General features: G+C 41.3%; 1 protein-coding gene across 1 annotated transcript in view; it reads right to left on the reverse strand.

The window, feature by feature from the left end:
- Window positions 1-19,075, reverse strand: part of PARD3B (par-3 family cell polarity regulator beta) — a 1,801,259-nt gene that overhangs the window by 1,469,112 nt on the left and 313,072 nt on the right. Inside the window, 1 exon segment of the mRNA XM_040441847.1 lies at window positions 5,541-5,700. Within this exon segment, the coding sequence (XP_040297781.1) occupies window positions 5,541-5,700 (160 nt within the window).

A 19,075-nucleotide genomic window follows, 5' to 3' on the forward strand; every position in this document is an offset into this window, starting at 1 on the left:
TGGCTCAGCGCCCGGAAATGACATCAATGAGCCGGAAGGAGCTGTCCTGTCTAGCAGAATGCTAGAGAAGCCTGTGCCGCCATCTTGGAAGCGGGACGTCAGGCACCCTGCTGCAATGGACCGGGAGCGACCTGAACACTGCCACAGCGGCTCCCCAAAGAGGCTTGGGAGGAGGCAGGGAGAAGAGCAGGCTCGGACAGCGGCTCCCAAGGAGACTGACGCCGCCAGGGATAGGTCCCTTTACAGTATAGTAGACCCGGACCACACCAGCCTCCCGAGGTGAAAAGATAAGCAACGGTAGGAGCCAGAGCTCCTCAGGTACCTCCTATCCGGACGACAGGAAACCTGAACTGAGGTGTGGTGGGGGTGTGAACCATTTTGTCTCTTCAAGTTTCCTGTCCTGGATGGGAGGTCCTAGTCGCATAGGTGCCATCATGGGTGAGGGGAAACATATATATAAGTCACTAAAAACACTTTATTAATAAAAATACATAAAGGTCAGTAATCGTATTCATGTCTCTAGGTGTCCTTGTGTCTATATTCAGAATCCAAAAGGCTTGTCTTGTATGCTAAGTAAAGTATAATTATATCGTGGCTCACCCGTGTCTGTTAGCGTGGTTAAGGTGCTCTGTTTTTTGGATGTTTCACCCGTTCATCCAATGTAACAAATGTACTTCAAATGCAAAAATGAAAATAAAAACAGGCACTCACCAGCTGGTATGTCTATAGTAGAATGTTTATATAAAATATCACATAAAATATAAAATACAAAATAAAATGCAATGTATCATAATATGCACTGGGGTTGGCACATATATTCTATCACATTCGCTCTGTTGCGCAAAATACAAATATTATAGCGATATATTTAGAAAAGTTGCTTCAATATGATGGATTGATAAAAAAGAAAGAAAGTGATACTGTGTATAATAAATAAGATCAAAAATCTGTGACAGAAATGTCCCGTATAAGGATTGATACCTGTGAATGAAGGGTTATTCAAAAGTGAAAAAAACTGCTGATTGAGCAGCTGTAAAGAACTTGCATGTGTCTTCTTAGGTGATAATTGTGTCCATGTAGATTGATGTAGCAACTAATGTAGCGCTAATATAGAGATGTGAAACATCCGGTTTCACCAGCATACAAAGTCTGCACTCAGGGTTCAGTATATATTGAAATAGACGGGTTTTATGAATGGGGCGTCCCCCTATCCGTAAACCCTCTTACCTTGCCCTTTTAGAATGCCTGTGTGATTTATGCTGCCAATGGTCGCTGGGTCCTTTATGTCACGATGTGGGATCCGGTACTTTAAATTCACTGCTTACTGCCCTCCGGTCTCGGCGTTCCATGTGATGTATTTGCGTGTCACCTTCCAGGAAGTGATGTGCAGGGATCGCGTAGTCTCGCGATAGGTCTAACCAGTTTCGCTTTCACTGGTATCCAGATCACCAACAATGTGCTTATATTGACCAACGATGTATAAGTCTCTTTCCTCGGGTTAGGGTGGGTAATTTGTAGCTTGCAGGACCAGCCAGACGCGTTTCGAGGGGTCTCCCTCTTCCTCAGTGGCTATATAGCCACTGAGGAAGAGGGAGACCCCTCGAAACGCGTCTGGCTGGTCCTGCAAGCTACAAATTACCCACCCTAACCCGAGGAAAGAGACTTATACATCGTTGGTCAATATAAGCACATTGTTGGTGATCTGGATACCAGTGAAAGCGAAACTGGTTAGACCTATCGCGAGACTACGCGATCCCTGCACATCACTTCCTGGAAGGTGACACGCAAATACATCACATGGAACGCCGAGACCGGAGGGCAGTAAGCAGTGAATTTAAAGTACCGGATCCCACATCGTGACATAAAGGACCCAGCGACCATTGGCAGCATAAATCACACAGGCATTCTAAAAGGGCAAGGTAAGAGGGTTTACGGATAGGGGGACGCCCCATTCATAAAACCCGTCTATTTCAATATATACTGAACCCTGAGTGCAGACTTTGTATGCTGGTGAAACCGGATGTTTCACATCTCTATATTAGCGCTACATTAGTTGCTACATCAATCTACATGGACACAATTATCACCTAAGAAGACACATGCAAGTTCTTTACAGCTGCTCAATCAGCAGTTTTTTTCACTTTTGAATAACCCTTCATTCACAGGTATCAATCCTTATACGGGACATTTCTGTCACAGATTTTTGATCTTATTTATTATACACAGTATCACTTTCTTTCTTTTTTATCAATCCATCATATTGAAGCAACTTTTCTAAATATATCGCTATAATATTTGTATTTTGCGCAACAGAGCGAATGTGATAGAATATATGTGCCAACCCCAGTGCATATTATGATACATTGCATTTTATTTTGTATTTTATATTTTATGTGATATTTTATGTGATATTTTATATAAACATTCTACTATAGACATACCAGCTGGTGAGTGCCTGTTTTTATTTTCATTTTTGTCTTGTATGCTACTTACTCTCCCAGTCTCCTCCCCTTTTCAGATAAACTACCCTATCTAGGCTCATCACTTGAAGGGGACAAAGATCACCTTGATGTACACTTAAAAAATGCCAAGAAGCTGCAGATATATTGTGTGTACCAAAACATTAGCTGCCTGCGAAATGTGTTCTCTTAATCTTTTTCTGGGTTCCCTTGTAGTGCACCCAATATACAGGTGAAACTCGAAAAATAAGAATATCGTGCAAAAGTCCATTTATTTAAGTAATGCAAATTAAAAGGAATTGCATTAATTCAGCTTAAAATTTGAATTTTGTGAATAGGTTTAATATTCTAGGCTCAAAGTGACACACTCTAGTCAGCTAATTAATCCATATCCCCTGTGCAAAGGGTACCTGAGATTGTGACTTTGGGGTTTCATAAGCTGTAAGCCATAATCATGAAAATTATAACAAATAAAGGCTTGAAATATCTCGCTTTGCATGTAAGGAGTCTATCTCATATATTAGTTTCACCTTTTAAGTTGCATTACTGAAATAAATGAACTTTGCATGATATTCTAATTTTTCGAGTTTCACCTGTATTGTACCTTACATGAGGTGCACACAATGACATACACCACATGAATGGGCAGCACGGTAGCTCAGTGGTTAGCACTGGTGCCTTGCAGCGCTGGATTCCTAGGTTCAAATCCAATCAAGGACAACATCTGCATGGAGTTTGTATGTTCTCCCCGTGTTTGCGTGGGTTTCCTCCGGGTACTCCGGTTTCCTCCCACACTCCAAAGACATACTGATAGGGACCTTAGATTGTGAGCCCCATTGGGGACAGCTTAATGCTAATGTCTGTAAAGCACTGTGGAATATAGTAGCGCTATATAAGTGCATAAAATAAATAAAATAAATAAAATGATCTAATATAGTAACATAGTATATAAGGCCGGTTATCCTGCAAGGTAGAAGACAATTTTCCCCACTTAAGGGGAAAAATATTCCTTCCCAACTCCAATCAGAATAACTCCCTGTATCAACGACCCCTCTCTAGTAGCTATAGCCTGTAATCCTATTACATTCCAGAAATACATCCAGGCCCCTTTTTTTTTTTTTTTTCTGTTACAGCATTCACGGAGATTTTAATATGTCGATATGTAATATGTTTATTTTTTTTATTGTTTATATATTTTCTATGTAAAATTGGGAAAGTGGACGATATAAACTTTTAATTATTTTTTTTTTTTTTTACTTACTAACTATTAGCTCCCTATTAAAGTGAATAGGACTTTACACTGTCCCTGCTGCCCTGTGCTTTGTGCACACAGCGGCAGGGAGCTTACCATGGCAGCCAGGGATTCAGGAGCGTCCTGGCTGCCATGGTAACTGATCGGAGCCCGCGATTACACTGCTGGGGCTCTGATCGGAACTGCGACTGCCACCAATGTGGAGGGGAGGAGGGAACCCTGTGGCCACTGCCACCAATGACTTCAATACTGGAGGGGTTAGGGAGGGAGGCGCACTGCGCCACCAATGATTATAATAGTTATAATACTGGGGTTGGGGGGCGCACTGCGCCACCAATGAATATAATTAACACATTAATACAAGTGTAGGCTGCGGGTGCCGGCGTCAGTATCACATATGCGGCCTCTATGACAGGGCATTGCGATCCCTGCCAATTAACCCCTAAGGTATCGCAGTGGTTCGCAGGATCCCTGTGTCCTGTTATTCAGTTCGATACCCAGTGCAACTCTATTTCGAAATGCGAATCTTTTTACCTGACTGTGTGATGTTTTTAGAACTTTACTAATAAAGGATAAAGTTTTAGAAAAACTAGAGATTTTTCAGTTTTCCTGGTTTGAGTAGCAGTCGGTCCATTAGATGCAGCCAATACATGGGCCGTGCTTCACGGACCAGGCAGGGTCGTGTGAATCAAGCCTTAGGCCCCTTTCACACGAGCGAGTTTTCCGCGCGGGTGCAATGTGTGACGTGAACGCATAGCACCTGCACTGAATCCTGACCCATTCATTTCAATGGGTCTGTGTACATGAGCGTTGTTTTTCACGTATGAGTTCTGCGTTGCGTGAAAATCGCAGCATGTTCTATATTCTACATTTTCACGCAGCCCTGGCCCCATAGAAATGAATGGGGCTGCGTGAAAAACACATTGCATCCGCAAGCAAGTGCGTGTGTGATGCGTTTTTCCACTGATGGTTGCTAAGAGATGTTGTTTGTAAACCTTCAATTTTTTATCACGCGCGTGAAAAACGCATTGCACCCGCGCGGAAAAAACTGAACAACTGAACGCAATCGCAGACAAAACTGACTGAACTTGCTTGCAAAATAGTGCGAGTTTCACTGAACGCACCCTGAACGCATCCAGACCTAATCCGTCACGCTCGTGTGAAAGGGGCCTTAGGCTACCTTCACATCTGTGATTTTAAACCCGGCAGGCTGTTCTGGCAGAGGAAGAAACAGCTGGATTTCACTGTATCCGACTCCATTAACTATAATGGGATCCGACTGGTTGCTGGCAGAAGTGCCACAGTTTGGCTGGAAAGCAGTCGGATCCCCTGTACTTAATGGGGTCTGGCAGTGAAAAGAAGTATCCGGCTATGCCAGGTAAAGTGAAATCTGGCAGGCTGTTCCTCTGCCAGAACAGCCTGCCGAATTTAAAAATGCAGATGTGAAACAAGCCTTACTCTGAAATGTTTCAGAGAAAACATAGGTTAAAAATGAGCTCGGAACAATGAAAAGAGTCATTCTGGGTGGCTTCGCCCTGATCTGCTAAGCTTAATCAACAGGTCTCTCCCCATATGCAAACAGGGAGAGACCCGTCAATCATCCCATATTGGGAAGGGAGAAGCTGCAGTAGAAATTCCCAGACGTTCTTTTTCCCTGTTCCCATACAGTTTTTATTAACTACTTTCTCACTGGAAAGACATTGGTTTTTGAAAGCATACAAATCTATTCATGTGCGCATCTTACAACGATGCTCATACATAGACTATAAAACTGTGTTAAAAAATTATAAGCCAAGCAACTACAGTGTGTAGAAAAGAAAGTGGCATACCACGCTTTAGTGCTGAGGGGGTGACTTCAATTTCCCCTCGAAGTGGCTGGTGTTTGGAGGACAACTCTGTTTCAAAAGGATCAGGATTCAGATGGTCTGTAATAAAGGATGCATCATCTGTTCTATTGGATGCATCCTGTTCATCAAAAACGGCAATCAGCTGCAAAAAAGAACATACAAATTGTTAAATATATATCACTTATGCAAAGAAGAAATGACATACAAACTGAAAATAAATGACAGTCACAACAATAATCAGTATTAGGAATTCTTTGCAACCCAGACATTCATTTCTCAGCAAGGTTTCACAGGTTTCATAGCCAGCCACTTATAGGAAATTAGTTAGTAGACACATAGGGCTTTTAATATTTTATTTTTAAACTTGTCAATGAAAATAAGTAAACGGCTAAGGGAGAGTTCACATCTCCATTTCATTTTCCGTTCATCTGTCAGAAGAACGAAATTCAAAACAGGACCCCGTAAAAAACAAATCCTGTTGCATCAGATATGCACAGGATCCATTTTTTCACAGGATCCTGTAAAAAAAAAAGGGATTCTGTTGCACATTTAGCATCCGTTTGAGACCCGTTTTTTTGAGACGGGAAAAAGAGCCCTACATGCAGTACATTACCCCCCACCCCCATCTGAAAAAAAGGATATCAGATGGAAGTGGCTAAAATGGATGCCAAATGTGCAACAGGATTATTTTCTTATTTTTATTTAACAGGATCCGGATTCTTTTTTTCTGTTCTTCAGACAGATCAGAAGAACGGAAAATGAAATGGAGATGCGAACTCTCCCAAATGCCAACTTCACATTCATATTTCTTTTCAGAGAAAAAGGAAAATGGAAACAAAACTGATCCATTTAGTCTCATTTGTTTGAATGGGTTATTCTGAGCATCACTTGTGCTCAGTTTGTGTCAGTTCCATCAGGTTTCAGTAATTTTTGCTACAGAAAGCCTAATCTGACACAAATTGAGCAAAACTGATGCTCAAAATAAAATGGATCAGTTTTGTCCATTTATCTGTTCCTCTGACAGAACAGTATTAGGAAAACATAACGCCTTTGGGAACTATAGGCCGGTTCACATGTGCGCTTTGAACTTCAGCAGTCTGTTCCAGCAGAAGAACAGAATGCCAGAATTCACTGTATTCAGCGTACATGCTGGCTTTCGGCCGAAAATAAAAGCTATATGCAGCATTTTTTGCTCAGCCACAAGCAGGCATATACATATGCAAGAAAGCGACTGGATCCACAGCAGTGCACGGCGGTATCTAGTTATGCTGGATATGGTGAACTCCGGCAGTCTATTCCTCCACTGGAACAGGCTAGGGTTCAAAGGTCATGTGCGAACCCAACCTTACTTTGAGAAGATGTACACAAAAGCACAATTAGAATTGAGATGGATATTAAAATGGTGGTATTTTACAATCACATTTCACAGATTTTCTTTTAGTTTTGGGTAATGTTGGCCTCTAAAAAGGATTTTCATAGTTTCATATTGGACAGGATGAGTAGGTTAAACTTACCCTAAGATAATAGAGAAAGACATGAACTCCCTAAGTCATAAGACTATAGTCTTATTATAATAACTTACTCCTGCGAGAAAGAGTCCGATAACAGAAGAAGGTAAAGAAGAGGTGAAGAATTCGAATTCCCTGATGATGTGAATTCATCAGCAGAATACAGGCTATAATTTAACCCCTTAAGGACCGGGCTCATTTTCACCTTAAGGACCAGGCCATTTTTTGCAAATCTGACCAGTGTCACTTTATGTGGTGATAACTTTAAAACGCTTTAACTTATTCAGGCCATTCTGAGATTGTTTTTTCGTCACATGTTGTATTTCATGACACTAGTCAAATGGAGTAAAAAAAAATTCATTTTTATTTATTAAAAAAATACAAAATTTACAAAAAATGTAGAAAAATTAGCAAATTTCCAAGTTTCAATTTCTTTACTTCTATAATACATAGTAATACCTTCAAATATAGTTATTAATTTACATTCCCCATATGTCTACTTCATGTTTGGATCATTTTGGGAATGCCATTTTATTTTTTGGGGCCTTACAAGGCTTAGAAGTTTAGAAGCAAATCTTAAAATGTTTCAGAAATTTTCCAAAACCCACTTTTTAAGGACCAGTTCAGATCTGAAGTCACTTTGTGAGGCTTACATAATAGAAACCATCCAAAAATGACCCCATTTTGGAAACTATACCCTTATACCCCTCAAGCTATTCAAAACTGATTTTACAAAATTTCTTAACCCTTTACGTGTTCCACAAGAGTTGTTGGCAAATGCAGATGAAATCTCAGAATTTAAATTTTTTGCCAAATTTTCCATTTTAATCAATTTTTTCAGTAACAAAGCAAGGGTTAACAGCCAAACAAAACTCAATATTTATTGCCCTGATTCTGTACTTTATAGAAACACCCCATATGTGGTCGTAAACTACTGTACGAGCACACGGCAGGGCGCAGAAGGAAAGGAACACCATATGGTTTCTGGAAGGCAGCTTTTGCTGGACTGGTTTATTTACACCATGTCCTATTTGAAGCCCCCTGATGCACCAATAGAGTAGAAACTCTTGACCCCATTTTGAAAACATCGGGATAAGGTGGCAGTTTGGTTGGGACTATTTTTAGGGTACATATGATTTATTTATATTACATTTATGTGAGGCAAGATTACTAAAAATTTAAATTCTGAAATTTCATCTCCATTTGCCAATAACTCTTGTGGAACACCCAAGGCTGGTTTCACACAGGCGTTGCGGGAAAAGGTACGGGTGCGTTGCGGGAACATGGACGATTTTTCCGCGCGAGTGCAAAACATTATAATGCGTTTTGCACGCGCATGAGAAAATCGCCATGTTTGGTACCCAAACCCGAACTTCTTCACAGAAGTTCGGGTTAGGTGTTCTGTAGATTGTATTATTTTCCCTTATAACATGGTTATAAGGGAAAATAATAGCATTCTGAATACAGAATGCATAGTACAATAGGGCTGGAGGGGTTAAAAATAAAATAAAAAATAATTTAACTCACCTTAATCCACTTGATCGCGCAGCTGGCATCTCTTCTGTCTTCTTCTTTGCTGTGCACAGGAATAGGACCTTTGATGACGTCACTGTGCTCATCACATGGTCCAATCACATGGTTCATCACCATGGTGAGGGACCATGTTATTGGATCATGTGAAGTGAAGTCACCACAGGTCCTTAGCCGGAAGCTCAACATTACAGAAGAAGACAGAGATCCGCAACTACGCGATCAAGTGGACTCGGTGAGTTAATTATTATTATTTTTTTTAACCCCTCCATCTCTATTTTACTTTGCATTCTGTATTCAGAATGCTATTATTTCCCCTTATAACCATGTTATAAGGGAAAATAATACAGATCGGGTCCCCAGCCCGATCGTCACCTAGCAACAATGCGTGAAAATCGCACCGCATCCGCACTTGCTTGCGGATGCTTGCGATTTTCACGCGGCCCCATTCACTTCTATGGGGCCTGTGTTGTGTGAAAAATGCAGAATATAGAGCATGCTGCGATTTTCACGCAATGCACAAGTGATGCATGAAAATCACAGCTCATGTGCACAGCCCCATAGAAATGAATGGGTCAGGATTCAGTGCGGGTGCAATGCGTTCAACTCACGCATTGCACCCGCGCGGAATACTCGCCCGTGTGAAAGGGGCCTAAAGGGTTAAAAAAAAAGTTTGTAAAATCAGTTTTGAATACCTTGAGGGGTGTAGTTTCTTAGATGGGGACACTTTTATGGAGTTTCTACTCTAGGGATGCATCCAGGGGGCTTCAAATGGGACATGGTGTCAAAAAGCCAGTCCAGCAAAATCTGCGTTCCAAAAACCATATGGCGCTCCTTTCCTTGTGTGCCCTGCCGTTTGGCCATACAGCAATTTACGACCACATATGGGGTGTTTCTGAAAACTACAGAATCAGGGCAATAAATATAGTTTTGTTTGACGGTTAACCCTTGCTTTGTTAACGGAAAAAAATTGATTAAAATGGAAAATTGGGCAAAAAATTGCTGTTTTGAAACCTTTTCATAGTCTGAGTCCGTTTTTTATTTTTTAGCTTACACCTTACACCTTACATCACAAAAAGTTTAATAGCAAATGATGAAAAAGTCATATGCACCCCAAAATAGTGCCTCTCATCCGCAAAAAATCAGCCCCTACTTAAGACAATCGGCAAAAAAAAACAAAAAAAAAAACTGACTATGGAGATACTAAAATGTTATTTTTTGTTTAAAAAAGGATATTATAGTTCTAAACCTAAATACATTTTAAAAGTAGACATATTAGGTTTTGCCGCGTCCGTAAGAATCTGCTCTATAAAACTAACACATGACCTCACCTCAGATGAACACAGTCAATTTTTTTTTATAAAAACGGTGTAAAAAAAAGCCATTTTTTTACACCGTTTTTATTTTATTTTTTGGACTGTGTTCATCTGAGGGGTTAGGTCATGAGAGCCATAGTTTTTTTATTTTTTTTTCTGAGTGATTGTCTGTGGCCAAATAGAATTAAAATTGGGGAAGGGGATTATAAATTTAGTACTCCATGGAAGTGTGGTACTCCCTGAAGCAACCGTCAATGCAGAGGCCTGGATTATCGAGGCACGTGTCACACTAAGTGGTGGTGTCATTCCGTAACCCCCTCCTGTTACACACTTTGCATTTTTTTGGGGACCGTCCCTTCTTTCAAGTATGGGGGACTACACCTGGAAAGTGCCAGCCAGGGACGATCCGGGCGCCTCCAGTGTACCCTGAGGTACTCTCACAAAGTTTGTACAGCTTCACGACATACCTCGCCCGATTAGAGGGAACATACTGGCGGAAAATGAGTCTCCCCTTGAAAGCAATGAAAGACTCATCAACAGGTACACAGGCCTCCAAAAATTTGGTCCCGAAGTGATCGATAACCGGACTGATTTTGTACAGGCAGTCATAGGCAGGATCACCTCGGGGGGGAGACATGCTGCATTATCTGCTTAATGCAGGCATTTCCGGATGGCCTCAAAACGGGAACGTGTCATGGCCATACAGTAGAGTGGGGTCTGGTAGAGGACGTCCCCACTCCAGTACTGCCTGCCATTTTTTTTTTTACTAGGCCCATGTGCAGCACGAGGCCCCATAACGTCCTCATCTCGGCTGCACTGACCGGAGTCCTGCCACCGGACCTAGCCAAAAAAGACTGAAATAGTCATATTCAGTGAAGCCCTCTGTGGGAATCTGGATTCCTGATTGGCCAACAAAATCAGGAATCACGGGCTCAAAATCCTCTGTGGTACACAATGTAAGTTCACCGGTAGGGGGCTCAGGTGGACTTATCTGGTGGGCTGGAAAACTAGTACGAGCCCCAGAGCTGCTCATACTAGTGTGGGCCACAGGGTCCATGGCATGGGGGTACCCTTGCTCCACCTGGCGGCGGCGCCGCCACCTTGGGGGCTCATCATCATCGCTAGATGATGAGGAGGACGCGGATGACAAGAGGAAAGTGGGGTCATCCTCGTCCTCACTGGGGCTCTCGGAGTCGGAGGCAAGCAGGGCATATGCCTCCTCGGCCGAGAACGTCTGGTGGGCCATAGGGGAGTGTGTGTGGAAAACTTTATTTAGTGTGCGTGTGTGTGGGGGCACGGGTGTTCGCGTACTTACCCTAAACCTAACAGAAAGAAAAATAAATAAATACATTTTAAAAAAAAGGCCAGAAAAATGTGTAAAAAAAAATATTCAAACTAGCTGTTCAGCGGTGGGGTGGGCGATGCGCTAACAGTGGCCGGACACTAAGAGTACCGGCAAGCTGAAGCACCACTGGGGGCAAGCTGAAGCACCCCTGGGGGGGTCTAGGGTCACACAGCTGAGTGTGCTGTGGACCCCAGACACCCGATCAGTGTAATCCAAAAATACTTTTTAGTGCCAGATGGCATTATGGTGGCTCAGTGGGGGTGCTGGGATCAGGAGCTGGACGATTGGCTGCTCTCTCTCTCACTCCAGGAAGCAATGTGGAGGAGGAGAGCAGAGCTGGGAGAATTTAACCCCCGCCCGCCTGTCCAGCCAATCGGAAGCGATCCCGAGAGGTGATGTCACCATCACCTCTCAGGATTTAAGGATGGTGATTGGTGGTGTATTATCACACCACCGATCACCATCCTATTCCAGGTTATCGGGTCACCAGAGACCCGAATAATCCTGAAACGCAACAAACCGCAGGTCTGAATTGACCTGCAGTTTGCTGCGATCGCCGATACCGGGGGGGGGGGCATTGTCACAGAGTGCCTGCTGAATGATTTCAGAAGGCACTCTGTTCCGATCACTGCCCGCCGTGCGTCGGTGATCTGAAATACACAGGGCGTATGGCGTACGTCCTGTGTCCTTAAGTACCGGGACATCAGGGCGCACAGGTACGCCTTGCGTTCCCAAGAGGTTAAGTATGCTGTATATAGACCAGCAGGAATAGATGTTAAATATCTTGTGCCTGACAGGAAACCAGCAATGAATTTGGATTACCATGAATGGCTACTAATAGTTCAGACATAATACACTGCCTGTCCAAAAGAAAAGTCGCCACCTGGATTTAACTAAGCAAATAGGTATGAGCCTCCTATTGGATAATTACTGTATGGGCGATTATCTTTCAGATGGCAACAAGTTGTTTAACCCCAACTGGTGCAATGAGCTGCTTCTCATTTCTTAAACAACCATGTCAAAAAAAACATCTCGTGGTCGTGGAAAAGATGTTAGTCTGTTTGAGACGGGTCAAATCATTGGCATGCATCAAGCAGAGAAAACATCTAAGGAGATTGCAGAAACTACTAAGATTGGGTTAAGAACTGTCCAACGCATTATTAAAAACTCGAATGATAGTGGGGACCCATTGTATTCGAGGAAGAAATGTGGTGGTAAAAAAATCCTGAATGATCGTAATCGGCGATCACTTAAATGTTTGTTGAAATCAAATTGAAGAAAAACAACAGTAGAACTCAGGGCTATGTTTAATAGTGAAAGTAAGAGCATTTCGACACGCACAATGCGAAGGGAACTTAAGGGATTGGCATTGAACAGCTGTGTAGCCATAAGAAAACCAATAATCAGTGAGGCAAACCAGGAAAAAAAAAAGGCTTCAATTTGCTAGGGAGCATAAAGATTGGACTCTGGAGCAATGGAAGAAGGTCATGTGGTCTGATGAGTCAAGATTTACCCTGTTCCAGAGTGATGGGCGCATCAGGGTAAGAAGAGAGGCAGATGAAGTGATGCACCCATCATGCCTAGTGCCTACTGTACAAGCCTGTGGGGGCAGTGCTATGATCTGGGGTTGCTGCAGTTGGTCAGGTCTAGGTTCAGCAACAGTATGTGCTCCAAGAATGAGGTAGGCTGACTACCTGAGCATACTGAATGACCAGGTTATTCCATCAATGGATTTTTTCTTCCCTGATGGCACGGGCATATTCCAAGATGACAATGCCAGGATTCATCGGGCTCAAATTGTGAAAGAGTGGTTCAGGGAGCATGAGACATCATTTTCACACATGGATTGGCCACCACAGAGTCCAGACCTTAACCCCATTGAGAATCTTTGGGATGTGCTGGAGAAGGCTTTGCGCAGCAGTCAGACTCTACCATCATCAATGCAAGATCTTGGTAAAAAATTAATGCAACACTGGATGGAAATAAATCTTGCGACATTGAAGAAGGTTATCGAAACAATGCCACAGCGAATGTGTGCCGTAATCAAAGCTAAAGGAGGTCCAACGAAATATTAGAGTGTGTCACCTTTTTTTTGGTGGCAACTTTTTTTTGGACAGGCAGGTTATAATAGAGTAGTTTAAAAAAGAAGGATATAGACACACATGGCGAAAGCTGATCTGCCTGAAAGGTACCAAACTGTGCATTTTGCTGCATATTTTGGGGCATTGCAATAGATGAAATCTGCAGCAAATATCTGCAACAAATTTACATGCTGTGGATTTTAGGGTACAAAGCGATTTTGGTTGTGACACATGTCACCAGTGTTAGATTTTTTGTGATTTGCATGTAGCGGTCACTGTTAACATGTGAGTCGCACTGCAACACCATTCATTCCTATGGCTGTCCCACTATACCATGATCTTTGGTCAGTTGCGGCTAAAACTGTTGTGTATCCGAACCCTAAAAGTTATGAGAACATTTTGCTGCAGAATATGTCTGCAGCAGGAAACACAGAGAGATTTCTGCTCACCAAAGGAGAAGTGCATGGAGGAAAAATTTAAAATCTCCCGCTCTTCTAAAAATGTATCCTGTATTAGTCACATTCTAAGAACATCACAGGGTCAATTAAAAAGACTCTTACGCGTTTCGAATAACAATGTGTGTTCTTAATCATAGCCCACACATTCAGTTGTTTGAAACAAGTAAGCATCTTTGTAATTGACCCTGTGATATTTTTACAATGTGACTAATAAAAAGATAAAGGGGGTCATAATGTCCCCTATAGTTGGCAGTGGATCCTTCAGAGATATGTAGAGGCAGTGGCATCCACAGCCGGTCTAAATGTAAGCCAGCTTCCTAGCTGTCTTACATTTAGACCATTTTCTACGCCTGGTGAGACCGCCGGTCTTCCCCACTCGTGCCTCGCCCACTTTTTTAGACCTGACGTAAGCGGGGAAAAAAGTCACAGATAGGTGCATTTCTGGTTAGTAAATGACCCCCAAAATATTAGAAGAGCTAGAGATTTTTTCTTTTTCTTGGAAAATGTCTTCAGCATGTGGATGATATTGGTTACAACTTTGCTGCAGATTTGCCGCATGCAAAATCTACTGCAGCATTTACGCCATATTTGGCCAAGCGCCAAGGGGTGTGGAGCATGAGCAGGTACGTTCTGCCTCGTTACAAGGGGACAGACCATGACAGGGCTGCGACATTAGGCAATAAAGATAAACTTTCATGCTCAGCATTAAAATGAGCTATATTGTCCTTTTAATGCATCTTGACAAGAAACCTTCTGTCCGTGCAAATGAATGCTGTGCAAAAAATCTTCCTGGAGGAGGAATAAACATCTCTAACAAGGAAAATAAGACTATACTAATTAAAGACAAAAACCTATGATCACAGCTCCGACCCGAGATCACAGTACAATAATAACCTTGCAAATAATGGATTCATTCAGGCTGTCAGACGAACACAGCTAATAATAATCTGTGACAACAGAAGGGATGCATGATTTAAAGAATGTAACAACAAGAAAACTAAAAACCACAGATTTTACATGGTATATAATTCTCCAAGAACAGCTGTAGGAACACAATAGAAAATGTAATTAACTCCAAATTCTGTTACTACCGTGGATATCACATCTCACTAACAAAGTTCAAAGAAGCTGGGACTAGGCCTTACTGGTGATTTTTTTTTTTACGTTTAAAGCCACTTTCTGGTTGCCATTGGTGAATGTGTTTGTAAGATGATAATATGGCACTTACTAATAAAGTCTTTGTTGAAATTCTGTGACGTTTTCTAAACTTCATAAGGTATGCCCGTTGTCTCCATAAGATGGCCGCTGATAGAGGGTCATGTGACCAGGCAATACACCTCCATTCAAACACACTGCACCTGCCATCTGTACTTGCACTGTTGGGAGTTTACTGTAGGTGTAGTGTTTGAATGGAGGAGCATAGATATTTGCCTGGTCACATCAGCAGCCATCTTATGGACAGGACCTTTATGTGGACAGCACAGAAGATTTGCCTAACCAGGGGGCATGGCTCATGAAATATAGCAAATGGCACAGAATGCGTTATATAGTCATCTTACACAATGGTCACAAATAATCAGAAAGTGGCCAACCCCTTCAATGCACATACCTACAGCAACATGATTACATGCAAAGTGCCTGAAACCAAATGTATTCATAAGATTGTGCTTTTCCACAGTAGACATTTTTAAAACGCTTGTAATTGAAGTATTAAAACAGAATATGTAACTCAAAAAGAGAGTAATTCCCACAACAAACATAATTTCATTGTCTGTCAAGCAGAGTCAAGAGAGTCACATACACCCAGCTGGTAGCTACCTAGCTACATGTCATTAACATCAGGAATGTCACAGCATTGCTATATATTGTTCAAACTTTTTAGAAATTGGTAGAGTACACATTTTCTCCAATTCTTAGTGATGCCAAACACAACCCTGGTAGCTTTGCATGTGGATCCTGAGTGGAGATCTCTTCAGCTACAGGATAAATGCATATGCTACATATTACTTGTGAATTTACTTTGAGGATGTTTGGCAAATTCCTAGAGTAATATGGTGCAGATATTTTCCTACTATGCAAATTTTGAAATCTGCAGCATGTCAATTTTTGACACAGAATTTTTGAGAGTTTTTTGCAGATTTTCCCCATTGTGTTCAACAAACCCCATTTGGGGTGGATTTTCCTGTGAATTACCTGAGATTCCATAGCAGAGCCCACAAATCCTAAATAAAATAAAAAAAAAACTTTACTCATGCATGTCTTTGTACACCCCAGCCTACGGCAATAATGTCTCATCCCTTAAGAGCACTGCAGCCAATCACTGCCGTAGTCACATTGGCAAAGATGTCATTACGGTAGGCTGGGTTGTACAGAGGCACAGAAGTGCTAATGCAGTTGAATAGTCGTATTTCATTTTCTCCACTGAACGATTTGGTGCAGCTTTGCTTCTGCAGATTCTGTTGTGGGTTCTTGTGGAACTGCTGCAGAAGTTTTTCGGAGCAACTCTGCTATATGTACATGTAGCCCATAGCTGAAATTTTATTTTCTAGAAAGTGCCACACAGAACGATGAACTGTGTTAGCACTCTGTATCCAATTACTGTAAGTGGTGTTGAGTGAATGGAAGCATCTGAAGCATAATTCGGTCTGAAGTTTAGGAAAAATTAGATTTGACACAAATCCGAATTTCCTCATACTTCGTGGTAATGAATCAGTTTTTCCTAAAACAGTGGCTGCACATGTTACAAAGTGAAAGTAAGAAGCCTGGTAACACGATATAACCCATAATGCCGTGCAGCCAGCCAATCCGCAGATAGCCATCCCCTGTGATGTCACAGCCCTATAAAATACTGGTCATGCGGTCTCCGCCACTGTCCTGTGAGAGATAGGGAGAGATGTGGCAAGCGCTCATACGCTAAGGACAGTGTTGCTGTAATAATCCAGTGGCTATGTTTGATTCATCCACAATGTTTAGCCATCTGGTCTTATTGCTAATAATTTTAGGAGGGATACACAGGGTATTATGTTCATCCCTGTTGAGGATCCCACAATTTTGTTGCTTTGAGGAAGGTTTTCCAGCCTCAATGCTGTGGACCATATCTGGTACTTTACACAGGAAGACAGAGTCTGCTGTATACATGCTCCGTCTCCCCCAATCCCCACCGGGCGAACCAGAGCACACCCAGATGACCACCAGGTTAGGAGATTAACTTCCAAGCCTTCACACTGAGATTGGTCCACCAAGTGGGAAGAATATGGTTAGGCACAGTGGCCTGGCTATATCTGAGTTATAGCGATTCATGACAATAATTTGGAACTAATCAAATAAGTGATGACCAACATTATAAATGATTCAGATGTGGCTCCTGATTGTATCCAAAGGCCCAACCAGAAAGAAAACACACCACAACAGTGTAGACAAGGCCAGTTATTAGTCCAATATGCAATATTTCATATGTATAAGTGGCTATACTGGAAACCTCCAAATTATATAAAAAGTTATCTTGCAACTAAATAATTGCAGCTGACACTCGGTTAAAGTTCTTTGCTTAGTATACTTTACAGCGTATGTTTAATTTGCTTTGCTCAGTGGATTTTACCGTTAAACTTGACCTGGACAAGCCGGGACACTACTGGACAGCTCAAGATAAGATAACCACTGTGTTTTACACATTATTAAACCCCAGGTTTCTGTTAACGTGTCATCAGTTGTAAAACTGACCATCTCATTACATGAGATTAGATCATAATGTGTCTCTAGACCCCAGCAAATGTTAGGAAACACTCAGGTTCATGTGATTGTGCTGATATAAATCTTTGGTGACAGGACTGCATAGAGCAAATTTAGCTTTGATTTGATCCTGAAACACAATATCTTACCGTCTACCAAAGCCTAATTAGTTATTTTCTAGACTAGGTGCCAGGCAGTTATTGTTCATCTGAGCAGTTCACCACTTGTAATTAAAATGAGCTTTATGGCTAATGGAGAGCGCAAGATAAAGCACTCAACCCGCAAGAACACTCAATCATAAAACTATTTATTGCTGGCTTTATGGATTTATGCATTTTGTCTAGCCACAAATTATTTCAAAATAAAATTCTTTCTGCATTTAAAAATAATGGAATAACTTTGATTATAATTAATTTCTAAATGTGCATATAAGTCATATCTAATAAGATCTAAGTGTTTTACTGGTAAATACAGTAGCAAAAAGAACAATGCTAATAAGCTAGATATAAATCCTGTAGGGCACTATAAAGGGTATGGATATGTCCACCTTCAAACACCATGTTACAATTTATACACAGAGCCCCCTAACGACACATCAGGAGTGGAAAAATAGTCAAAATTTTTAAACTTTGTTTACATCATCAATGTTGATGTCATGTGTCAAAAATAAATAGTGCATAACTAGGATTCCTGTCTAACCACACAATAAAAACTGTAATCTATCTCAATGGACAGGGGTAATATGGACAGGGGTAATCCAAAAAGAACAGGATGACTTATAATAGTAAACAGACACATGTTCTCACTTGTAAGGGCACCTTCAAATATGTCCGACCTTTTTCTCTACTCCGCATAGAGCAAAAATGCCAGATGGAAACTGTTCATCAAACTGATTCCAAAGTTTACTCTGAGGTTGTTTTTCTAACTCGTGGCATCACTTTTACTGTTGGACAGAAAAATATTGCAGTATTTCTTTGAGTATGAAAGCTGCATATACAGTACGTGTTATGGGTCCAGGAAAGTTGGGGCTCCTCAAAAGTAAAGAAAAAAAACAAAAAACTAGCACACCTAGCGTAGAAATCTTTCTGAGCAAAAAGAATAATTAAAATAAACTATGGACTTTGAGAATAATATATACATTGTCTATCAGTGTAAAAATGCATCATGCGGTACTGCTACTGCCCAGTATATGATTTTTAAAATTAAGGTGTATTCTTAGAACATTTTTCTCCATAATTTTATTATAGTAATCAATCATGATGTGTGATTAAACCTTATGGACATGAAATCTGGCAGGCAAGTAGTTACTGTCTAAAGACAAAAAGTTCAATAAACCTTTGACATAATTATAACACAATGTCAATGTTTTATACAGATCGAACAAGATGCTGTCAAGTTAAGTCTGTTTTACCTATTAACTGCCAAAGGACTTTTTTGACAAACCAAATAAAAATGTAAATAGGTGTAGCACAGGGTCATTAATCCACAGTATAAAATATTTCATTAATGGAAGATGCAGTCGCTTGAACTTTCTTCCCATTGGCTTTGTT

This window comes from Bufo bufo, chromosome 7 (assembly GCF_905171765.1).
Source record: "Bufo bufo chromosome 7, aBufBuf1.1, whole genome shotgun sequence".
NCBI lineage: Eukaryota > Metazoa > Chordata > Amphibia > Anura > Bufonidae > Bufo > Bufo bufo.